The sequence below is a fragment of the Danio rerio genome, chromosome 17 (assembly GCF_049306965.1).
Source record: "Danio rerio strain Tuebingen ecotype United States chromosome 17, GRCz12tu, whole genome shotgun sequence".
Lineage (NCBI taxonomy): Eukaryota > Metazoa > Chordata > Actinopteri > Cypriniformes > Danionidae > Danio > Danio rerio.
The window spans coordinates 17706322-17719057 of record NC_133192.1 but is presented as its reverse complement, the minus strand read 5'-3'; the positions used below and the strand labels follow the sequence as shown (position 1 = coordinate 17719057).

The following is a 12736-nucleotide window of genomic DNA, read 5'->3' as shown; positions in this document are numbered from 1 at the left end:
TTACCCATAAAAAAATCATCTAATTATGTTGCAAGCATATGTCTCAAACATAATAATTTAACTTCCGAATTATTAATAGTTGTATTGTGATGCAATTCCTTTACTGTGAATTAACAACGAGGACAAATTCTAATTTTAACCAACAGAGGACCTACACATAGGCCTGATATTATTGTTTTATATATATATATATATATATATATATATATATATATATATATATATATATATATATATATATATATATATAAGCTTTGGGAGCAGAGAGAGGAAGGATCGGGATAGGACCTCGAGTCGGAAATCTAACTCAGGTCGCCATGAGCATCATGGTGCCATATGTCGGCACACTTAACTACTAGGCTATTGGCGCAGACTGATTCTCATTTTAGCCAGTTGTTAAGCCTTTAAATTGAACTTTAAGCTGAATAATAGCATCTTAAAAAATATCTAGTAAAATTATGTTGTGTCATGATGGCAAAGATTAAAAAAAATCAGTTATTAAAAAAACTATTATGTCTGGAAATGTTTAAAAATCTTCTCTTCGTTAAACAGAAAATAGGGAAAAAAACAGGGGGGCTAATAAATCAGGAGGGCTAATAATGGAAGACTTCAACTGTATGCACGCACACAGGGGCATCCCACGCACCCTTTCAAAGAGACACCAAAGGCGGACGTCCCCGCTTATCACTTTGTTGTGATAATCTTTTATAAACACAGCCCTGGGCATGCTGATAAACTCCAAGCACAACATTCAAGGTGAGTTCTCTCCCTCTCTCTCTCTTCCTTCACTCCTTCCTAGGAATTCCATTTTTTTCCATTTGGTCCGTTTGCTGCCACACTCTGTCAGCGGTGGCAGGATGACTGGGCGGAGGAGAACCGGAGGAGGTGGAGAGAGGAAAACAAGATGGCACAGCGGCGTGAAGGTTATGACTTTGAACGTGCGTTAGCTGGGGACCACAGCGCATACACACCGACACGCCAAAACACACACACACACACACTCTCTGAGAGTGCTCAGTGTCTTCTTGTTTGTTTCAGGTGCTACTCTGCTCTTGCTAAGTCATCTACATGGCTTTTCAATGTGGGAGGTACAGATCAACTGGTGAAGGTCAGTATCTGAGAGGGCAACAGGGAATCAGTGGCAGTAGGCTTAGCCAAACAGGGCTAAATTGAGAAGTCGGTGTTAATTAACAGAAAAAAAATAATTTGTTAAATCATATTTGAGTTGTTGAATGGCATGTCATTGTGATCATTGCAGCACTGGGAAATAAATAAATATTTAAACATGATTTAAATGAGTCAAACGTGGCCTTTTAGATTTATTAAACGAATTCCTTCCCTTTAAAAGAATCTTATCAGGGTTAAACAACTAATCTGAAACACACACACACACACACACACACACACACGTCATTTACTATCATTGGCTAACTTCTTAATAAATTTACTTGTTTCTAATTTTTTCAGTGCAGTTGTCTAAGAAATTTAACTTTTCCTAAGTTGACAACTAGAATTAATCTGCAAATATATTAAAACTAAAACATACAATTTTTCAGCTTCTCTGAATCGAGTAAGAAATTAGTTAATGGAAATAAATGGTATAAGTTAATCATTTCAATCATGTTCAATCATTTTCAAAAAATGTATCCATCTTTATTTGAAAAAATAGAATTATTCAGCAAAATATTTATCAAAAAAATATCATTAATCCTCTAAACTCATTTTTAAAGTACTATTGAATAGTGATCAGTCGATCACATTTTAGGTAACTAAAAGTTGTAATAAAACGATTAAATTATTTTCATTTGAAAAATATTGACTTGAAACAGAAAGTAAATCAATTAAAATACATATGACAAATAATAAAAAGAACAATATGCAATAAAATTATTAAAAAACAAAAGAAGAGAAATTACATGTTGTATTTTGGTTAACGTGCGAGTCAGTTTATTCACTTAAAAAATAATAAATAAATAAAAAAAACAAATAAATAAATAAAAAAATAAAATAAAGTAATTCATTGTTGGTTTGCTGAGGGTTCATTAACAAGGGCAACGTTTTTGCCTTTTCGTTTGAGTGACCATAGCTTTTGAGACCGAAAATGCATAAATTTGAAAATAATAATTTTTGAAAACAATGATGTCAAGCTCGTGCATAGTATATGCATATAGAGGTGAAAATGAAAGGCAAGCAAGAACAAACACAACAATAGCAGAGTATGTGGTAGTGTTCCTGTTGTTCAAGTGCTTGCTAACGGTTCAGATTTACTTCACATTTAAGTGTAGATTTACTTCACATTTAAACCAACAGAGACAACATCTTACACACTGCAAACTCTACTTACACGTCATTACCAAGCAGATGACTCCACATCGTCAACCTTCCTACTGTTTACTAAACAAGGTAACACCACCAAATACGTCATTTTCATGGATGTATGAACACAGATTTTTTGAAAACATTTTTTAAATGCAAATGAAAAAATGTTTACCTTTTTGGCTACATCATCATGTAAACGTAACCCAAGTTACGTTTTGACCTAATTTGTAAAAAAAAGTTGTAGAGGAACAACACCATGGTATTTACTGTAGAGCAGGGCTATTCAATTGGAGCCTGCGGGCTGAACCCGGCCCCCGAGGCAATTTGTTACGGCCCTCCAAAAAGTGTGACCAAGACATTAAACAAATTTAGTTTAGTGGAAAAATGGCCGCTATAGTTATGAAGTGACGTGCATCTGTTCAATACAGCATGAGCTGCAGATGCTGTGCAGAGCGCGAGTCACTATAAGTGAGTGGTGCGAGCAGCCAAAATTTGGATGTGTTTGTAGAAAAGGCCTTTTGTACTATGCATTGAGTCAATAGGGATGCAACGATTAGCCGATTTCACTATTAACTGCCCTTTAATTCGTTACAGTTAATTAATCGTGAAAGCTTCTAAGCCGCATTTCTGTTGCACGAAACCAAACCGAGACTGCTGCAAATAAATTAAGTTAGGCCAAGTTGCCAACTGTGCGCTAATTTAAAGTTCCAAGTATGTACACCGAGGCTAATACGCACGCACACTGGATTAACTATAGCAGCTGCCGTTCCCATATCACGTCTTTTCTGCTTGCAAGTTTGTTATTTCTAATGTAAGAATATATGACAATATGCACACACAAGCAGAGCAACTTACTTGTGTGCTTCCGGGTGTACGCAATAGAAAACATCTCACGCTGAGAGTTGTGCGTGTCTTTCAGTGCAATGTAAAAAAAAGAAATGTTAGACAAATTATTATTAAAATGATTATGTATGCATGGACGCAAATGGCAACAACAGTTAATCTAAATAGCTTACCTAATATAAAGCTTGAATTTACATTATACATAACCGTTAAACCAGGATTATTCTTCAGATTATATAATTGTACAACCAAAAGCTATAATTTTTGCATCCCTAATTGTTATGCAGTTCAAAAAAATAACTTATGAATGTGTCTAAATGTAAAAAAAGCCTACTTCAGCAATGTACTGCTTTTGTTGTGCTTTTTTGTTTTGTTGTACATTTGAATGTTTGTTTAAAAAAAAAAAAAAAAAAGTCATCAAAAGTACAATGCACTAATATTCTTTTCATGAACCGGCTCCCATTGACAAACCAATTGAATAGCCCTGCTGTAGAGCAAATGATCAATTTTGTTTGAGATTTTGAGAGAATAATGAATTTATTAAAAGTCTTCATATTTTCATGGACACCAGATTCAAGGACTTTAAAGCAACATTAATTTTTAAATCAAGTAACTTTATAATTCATACCCCGAGAATATGTAGCACAGGGAAAGTCCCTCCTGTTCTTAACACTTCACTTACACTTAAAGGGCGCCTATTTTACCCCTTTTTTAAGATTTAAGATAAGACTTTTTTCTCATTTTGTTTTTCAGAATGTGTCTAAAGTTTCAGCTCAAAACACCCATCAGACTATTTACTATACCTTTCAGAATATTGGATTTTCTGCTCTGAACACATTGTAGCTGTTTTTATTGCCTGTGCCTTTAATGCTAGTTCTCCCCGCCCACCATTCCCACGTGCCTGTCAGTGTGTCTCCATCTCTGTCTGATAAACAGCACAGTGACAGACATGAAGAAAGCACATCTCACGTAACGTTTATGAGAAATACAACAGTAAAAACACAAGGATTATTTGACGTAATTGTGGAGTTAATTCAAGCCTTTCTGCAATGATGAGTCGCACACAATGTTGTTACAAACTTCATGCGCACACAAAGCGGACACACACACAGCATGCACGTTTAACCTTTCACTGTTTTTGCACTCCAAATGTGACAGGATACTTTTCATGCACAGCTTTATGGATATTCAATATGTTAATGTACAAAATAAACCTCATTTAACGGCCACAAAGCGGGATTGAAGTGTCTTCTTTTTACTGACATGCGGCTGTGGTGATAAAGCTCGTAAGTTTGCTGTAATTCATTATAAACATACACTGATTTAAAAAAAAAAGTGTTGACTTTAAAACTCATTTTTGATCACATTTGATCGACTGATGTTCCCAGTGAGATGAACAGATCTTTTAACCCCAGTTGCTTTGTGCACATCCTGTCTTGTTGATATGATTATATGCGTTACTATGGAGACATGTTAATACGCGGCTGTCAATCAATTCGGTGGACAGGAAAACCAAACTCTCTTCACAGGAAATTTTTAAAAAGAGACTTTTTTTTTGTTTCTATCAGTCCAATATGACTGTAGACACACTATACCTGGACACAGTTCTGTCCAAACAGCTTTCAAAAGATGACTTTCATTATAGGTGCCCATTAAAACTTATTAAAAATGTTAAGAGTTATTTTCAAAAATGTACTGTTTTAAAAAGTCATGTTTGAAGAGCTTTGATAAAATTTGTTGAATTCAAGAGTGTTGATTTTTAAATGTGGTTACTGAAAAATTATTAAAAAGTGCATTATTTATCATTTGTCTTCTTTTTCCATTCTGTTTTTGACAATTCAGTACAATTGCTGAAATAAAACCATAAACAAGTTTAATTAAAGTTAAGTTAAATAAAGCACTTCCAAGAGCTTATGTTTGTTTTTAAGTACTCCCCAGGCCTTGAATCTATATGTCTAAAAGAAGCATGGGAACCCTGATATGATTATCAAACAGCCTACTGAATAGATTAATATAGCATCATTATATTAGTCGCTTATCAAAATAATCATCAACTACAGACCCAAGGCCAACGCCGAATTTACTGGATGCAAATCAAATGTCTAAAGTCACACTACAATATTTCTCACGACATAAGCCCTTAGCGCTTGGGTTCTGACACAACTGCGACATTTAATTAAAAAAACAAATGCCACAATGTCTCCTGCACTCATAAGTCACTCTGCCAATGCAGAGCTGGCATGTCATTGCGATCATTGCAGCACTGTGACTCACTGAGGTTATCAACTCCTAGTACGTCAGCTAAGCTTAAGGTCAGACGGACACAGGATCTACGCTGTCAGTGATCATGGTTTGTGCTGTGTGAGAGGTTGTTCGTTTAATAACCGGCCTTCCAGGACAACCATGCTGCTCTCAGCAGTAGCTGCAACACGCAGCAGCGGCCAACCGCAGAGGATGAGTCACATCAAGCAAAGCACTAAATCTGTCCCAAAAAAAACAAACAAAAGCACACAAGAAGGCATGTGTCGCATCTCCAAGCTCTTCAGCCTTCAAACAAAGGATGAAAGAGATTAATTGCCCCCGTCTCAGAACTGCGTACGGTATCCACATCACCTTTTCAAAAGGAGTAGCGAAACGCGAGACTCAGCTGAGGGCTGATAATAATGTGTCACTATAACTGCAAACGCAGGGACAAGCTGAAACCTCTAGATACGTTATGGTATGAAAGTAATGCAGAGATCTTAGTGGGAGATTGTCGAATGTCATATTGGCTTTGGGATCTGGCGATAGCTCTGGGTCTAGTGATAACTGTTTGAAATGGGTGTGAACGCACAGCACGCGCAGGCTCTGAATCCCACCTGTTCAGAGCATTTTTAAAAGAGATGCTGAGGAGGAGATGCATGAGACACGTGGTGCAGCTGTAGAGTACGGGAGTGGAAAAGGGGCTCCTCGGGGAAGACGGCACAAAGGAACTGTTCTCGCCCTAATGAGCAGCCAGATCTCAACACCGCAAGCCTCCGAGCTCTGCAGACCTTTGCCGTTTTCACATGGGACTGTATCAAACACTTCCACTCACACTGAAGGGGTTCGAGTAACAAACGCCAGCCCAACGCAGAGCTTGTTGCTGTGATTGAGGTGGGAGGCCTGCTCTGAGCCATGGGCACAAGAATCACTTTCTGACTCAACACGTTTATGGCAAAATTACATCCATCTGACTTTGAAATCTTCGTTGGAAAGAGAGGAGGAGGATGGAAAGACCCTCTGAATAATACATGTACAGAAAGGCTAGGCTGTGTGACCAAACTCTTACCGGAAAGCCTCCAGCACTGTTCTCTCCTGCAGACGAGGGGCAACTCGCTTGAAGGCACTTTTGAAGTCATCCAGCTTCAAGAAGCCACGACCTGGAAAGAGTACAAATCCAAAGCAAGATTTAACAAGGGTAATACTTAAAAACATCAAAAAGCCATTCGCTGGCGAGCTGGGTGTGTTTTTTAGAGCACCACACTGGCATGAGATCAAGCAAAGAGAACAAGATAAGCACACTCTCAATATTTTCTGTTATCTTAAGAAATAAAATCTGCTCATTCTACCCCATAAAAGACTTGTGGCTAAAGCTGAGACTATACTATATGTTCTGTGCAATTTCAGCTCCAGAAAGACAATTAAGGCCAATATTTTAATCAACAGTTAAAGCACCATTTACACTAATACACATTCATTTTAAAACAAGTTTTGCAACTGTTACGCCTTCCATGCACACAACCCCAGAGTTTTCGAGACCCAAAAACGGAGCATTTTGGAAATGCTGAAGAGTCCGTTTTGGTTTTAAAATGCTGCTGCTCCATGTCAGTGTGGATAGGGCGAAATGGAGACATCTAAAAACAGAGGAGTGGCTGCAGACATTTGCACTTTCTGGGGGCTTTTTCCTCAATATAAAGTGCACATAGTTCAGACTCGCATCCTTAAGTTCAGACTTTGCAAGTTTGATAAGGAAAACAAACTAAAAACAGTGTACTTTATAATAACATTCGTACAAACCTGTCTACTTTATTTCATATCTTAATGATATAAAAAACATGATATAAGGAAATACCTATTTTCATTTTGATATCAACAATGCACCAGATGCTACAAATGAGGTGTCAAATAGTTACTTATTTATATAACTGTCATATTCACTATATCCATATTTATATCAAAACAGAGCCTTTAACAACTGCCATCTTTCATTTTCTTCAAAAAATACATACCCCGTCTCTTTTGCAGAATATCAGTTTTAATAATCAATAATGGCCATTATAAAAGTATAACGTACAATAAGTTTATACAATATAGAAAATAAGTAATTAGTCAAATCTGCAGAATCAGTGTATGCGGTTACATAAATTGTTAACTTATCTTTGTACTCCAAAACACGTTACCTAAGAACAAGTATTAGATTCAAAAGACCATTACATTTACACAAGATTAATTAAATAACACGTTTAACAACTATAGCGAGATGAAATCCAGCAGAAGTACCTTGATTAACTGTCTGACCTGCGCTGCGCTCACCCGGGAGGTGTGCTCAAAGCACCCGCTGACTGCCTAGAGCTCAGACGTGTGCATACGCTGCAGCGCGTGCCAGAGTGTGCATGGTAACATTACATGTGATTTGACGGTATAGTGTGGACAGAGAACTTTTCAGAAACACTAGGTGAAATTTCAGTGTGGATGTGGATTGTTTTTATTCTAAAAAGCCATTTTAAAACTAAAACGTATTAGTGTAAGTATGCAGAGAAGTGTGTGCTTGTAGACTTGTGTCAGTGACCTCGGATCTTAAAAGGCACTGATGACTAGAATACACAAAGGGTTAGTTCACCCAAAAAAATGACAATTCTGTTACTAATTGCTCACCACAGTTATTTTATTAAAAATCTGAGAGCTCCCTTAACCTCCATACACAGCAATGGCGTTCACAGTCGTTCACAGCGAGACGTTCACAGTCAAACCTAGTCAAAAAGTTAAATTTTACAATTTTACATGCCTAAAAAACTGTAAATATTAGATTCTGCAACAGGTCAGGGTGCACATTTATTACGGGTAGTACAATGTATTGCCAAAACTGTCAACATGCAAGCTTTGTATTGCACATTGTAAACGCTGGTCTTGGAACTATTGCTGTCTATAAAGGGAAAGAGAGCTCCTGGATTTAATCTAAAATATCTCAAATTGCGTAATGAAGATGAACAAACATCTTAGGTGATTGGAACAGCATGAGGGTAAAAATAATAATAATAATTATTATTTTAGGGTGAACTTTATTAATTTCAATCCAAACACACAAGCGTACAATGAGATGGGAGTTGCCACGCTTGGTGAGTTTGAACTTAATTCATTTTATTAAACTATTAGACATAACCAGTTATATCCATAACCTGCAGAAGAAAAAAAATGTTTTGATAGTAGTGACACTAAAAAACAACATGTATATAAAAAAGCCGTCGGCCTTTCGATTTTTTTGTGACCCCCGGGGCGATTACATTATATTAAAGACATCAATAGCATCAGATGCAGGATATTTTATAGCACCAGGTTAAACTTGACACCTTTACGCACTCGCATACATTAAAAATAAATACAGGCCACAAATGAACTTGGAGGATGTCCTATTAGTGGTGTTCACCAAAATTAAACTTGAATTAGACTTGTATGTGATGTTGTATGCAAGGTTTATAGATTTATAACCACCTCAGGGATACTGGGGGTCACGACTCATTGGCATTGTTATGTTGGGGGTCGCAGGCTGAAAAGTTTGGGAACCACGAGTTTAGTGCACCCATCACTGTGCAAAAAACAGAATATAACACCGAAAATGAAGTACACCTGAGCCTGAAGTCCTCTCACAGTTAGTTTGGCTGAAATTGTGAGATCGAGAAGTAGTAAGACCAGCTGAGATCTCAGAGTGTCTCCAGGAGCCTCTTCCTGTGAGCTCTGAGGAACAGCTTGTTGTGTCTTCTCAGCGGCTGGCACGCACAACTTTGATTTGCAGGAAATGGCTCCCCTGAGGAAGTTTAGAGCGCTCGCATCCAAAGTCAGAGCTGAGAGTAGAATCTGTTTAGCGTGTCTGCTGAATTGATGAGAGGCACAGCGGCGCACTGAGCGGGGGGATTATGGGGGGGGGGGGGGGGGGGGGGGGGGTGGGGGGAGTCGAGGAGCACTGTGACATGCATGTCAACACGCCAGACCCGACAACACCAGCTCACTAACCATAACCGAACACTGCCCTCCACAGCCATGACAACAGAGATGAGATCTGGACACCTGCGGAAATCACAGGCAAAACTACAAAATATGTCATATGTACATGTTTGAAGTGCTATTAGAAAAAAAGACACTTAGAACCAATTCCAACTCTACCCCTTCACCCTCATTTTGTGCGTTCACATGAAGAAATAAGGGTTTCCCAATTGTCTTTAGCTTGAAGGTGTTGAGCTAAGGGAAAGGACTAGACAGCCCTGTAGACTGAGGTTTTTCAGGAGCACACTCGAAACCAAGGAGTAAGAAAACTTCCCAGAATACTACAGCCACAGGGGCAGGATAGCTGCATACTGAAGTAAGGAGGTCCACAAATTTGTATTTGTTTGGCATTATTACAAATTTTTACAACAAACAAGCATATGTTTTAATCTATTCATAACTGCATTTATGTTTTACCATCATGCTTTTTTTTTAAATAAAAAAAAGCTAAAATTTGCCATCTAAAATCCCTAATATTAACTCCTGTAATAGCAGTTCCACAATGTTCTGACACTCGATGACTAGGGGCTGGGAATGACCTTTTTACAGTGTCTGTTGTAATGTTGATGTTGTTTTTGGTGTTTTTACGTAGATGAATATGGCCACTGTGCAAATGCGCAATATAGTTACGATCTGATTGCCACATTAGATCGTTATAATAACATAAAAATAAAACAACTGGAATAACTAAAGCTGTCGTGATAGTCTAATCTCATATAAAGATCACGATGACATATATGGATGACATAGTATAAAGCAGGTCGCACACCAGAAGCGCCGCTCGGCGCCGCGACACGGCGCGTACATGACAGTTTAAGGTATCACACACCAGACGCGCACATTCGAATGATATTTAACATGAAACTAATCAGATGGCGCTCTGTGGCGCGGCTGAAAAATGAAGTGCGTCCTGAGCCGTCGCTGGGCGCTGCCGACAGCCGCCGACTTGTGGCGCCGGTGTGTGTACCCTGATAGAAACCTATGTTTAGAATTCTAAAATACATGGCGCTGCGTGGCGCTGTGCGGCGCTTCTGGTGTGCGACCTGCTTAAGAGTGCGTGTGTGAATGACCCCTGATAAATACATATATCTCAAAATTCCAAATTTCTAGTACATTCCATTTTTTTTTTTACTAAATTCTACAAATTCTGTCTGACTCTGCCTATGATTTTGCCTCAAACTCCTAATTTGCTGCTTACTAATACACTTACAATTATATATATATATATATATATATATATATATATATATATATATATACACACACACACACATATACACATTTTTTTTATACTTATTTAAATTAATTTAAAATGAGCTGAAACAAGACCACTCTTGATAATTCATTTGGACAAATTTAATAAAAAAATTAATTTGTTAAGTGTTAACTTAATCGATTTGTGTTTGGACAACATGAATGAATTGCGTGGAACCCTGCATTTTTTAGTGTGGCTTAAAATGATAACAGCTAATAATTGATGTAGATTAGAATATTGTCACCATGCATAATTTCCTGTATAAGCACTAATGAACAGCCTACATGTGTAAAATAGGCATATTAAAAAGTATCATAAAGTCATATAATATTATTTAATGCCATGTCTGCTTCATTGACAATCTTCATGGCAAAAATAAAAAAACAACACAGATTATTACCAATACATAAAACTGTTGTGCAGTATTACATTACATGCTGGGTTCCTTACAATAGCCAATTGTTTTTACAGATTATAATGGATTGCACATAAAAATTAAGTTGTCCCCCCCCAAAAAAATGAGATCTGAACTTTAATAATTGTGTTGAAAGAGCTCATTTTAAATAAGTAGTTTGAACAAGCAGCAAAATAAATCCCATAACAAGATGTTTACTTATTTAAAAAAAAAAAAAAAAGCTAACATTGATATTTGTCTCATCCCGTGTGGTTAGTTGTTTTGGAAGATATAAACAGACATTTTAATATATTTTCAATATAATAGATCTGAACTCAATAATTGTGTTAATTCAGCTCATTTTAAGTAAGTAGTTTGAGCAAGCAGCAAAAGAGTGGACATTGTACATCAATAAAGCATAAAAATTTTTAAAATTTGCCAAAATTGTACTAAATATGCTTTTTTAATGTGTTCATTCATAAAAAAAGCCTTCTAAAACATTAAAAGCAAAAGACACTTCAATAAAATAAGCTTGCATGTTAATAAGCAACCAGTTAGCAGTGAGAATCGGTTCATATACTCGAGTATTGCAATAAGATGCATAATAGCATGGCTTATTGATGAACGCTAAAGAAATCAAATGGATTTGATGCTGAAGCATGAGCAGCGATCGGCAGGGAGCACAGCTCACTTTCACACCGGGTGAGAACGGGAGGGTTTCCAACTGCAGCAAGCGTGCTCCGTCACCGGGCAGGCTGCCACTTCAGCTCTGAATGGGAGCGACGCACTTCAGCGCGCTTTAGCTTCCAGCGCGTCCCCATTGAAGATGAGGACGGGGGTGACGGCGCAGATGAAACAGTCAAACATCTCATCCAGCGCAAACTGTTCAGCCGCAGATAGGAGAGGACTTGCCTCCGTTGGCAAGTTGACAGGCACATCAGGCATGAGAAAGCCAGGACAGAGGGTTTAAGCTTAGCTGGCAGAGGAACACAGACGATCAATTGGGGAACTGTTGAAATTATTAAGACACTTTGCTATAGCATGTAAGCTTGTGCTGGTGAACACCTGCTTGACAGTTGTCCTTCAGTTTGCAGCTGTGTGTGTTCAACTGCTTCAAATAAAAAAAAATAAATAAATAAATAAAAAAAGCCAAAAGCCAATTTTTTTCATCTAAATTTGATGCAAAGCAGCAGAGCAGTTCCATGCAAATGTCAACCTTGCCATTAAAAACTATTTAGTTTTCACCAAAATAGTGAAACCATTTCTACATTTTTAAGTAAGCAAGCATTTTACAGTACTTTAAAAATGTTCAAAAATGACTGTTTTCAAATTTTTATATTTGATTTACAAAGTCACAAGTGCCAATTTCACATCTGTCACATCCATAACAGAGAGATGTCATCAATAACAAAGCGTTTTCCTCATAAATGCAAAAATGTCTCACAAAATAAAATCAATAATCTTTTGTTCTAAAGAGAGCAACTCATCCTTTTCATTAGCATTATTTATTTTGTATACAGTAAACTCGCTAACTTTTTTGGTCACATCCATAACGAATATTCCTCATTTAAAATCTAAAAAAAGTTACAGATTGATATTTTTCTGATCTCATGTCTGATCTCTGTGGTTAGTTGTTTTGAAAGATA

General features: G+C 37.3%; 1 protein-coding gene across 14 annotated transcripts in view; it reads right to left on the bottom strand.

The window, feature by feature from the left end:
- The window catches only part of efcab11 (EF-hand calcium binding domain 11), a 109278-nt gene that overhangs the window by 75793 nt on the left and 20749 nt on the right, over positions 1-12736 (bottom strand). For all 14 annotated transcript variants that reach the window (XR_012392718.1, XR_012392721.1, XR_012392720.1 and 11 more), the window contains 1 exon segment: positions 6473-6563. Coding sequence is in view for 6 of the 14 variants with exons in the window: in NM_001017812.1 (NP_001017812.1) it covers positions 6473-6563 (91 nt within the window). In the remaining 8 variants the exon portion in view is untranslated.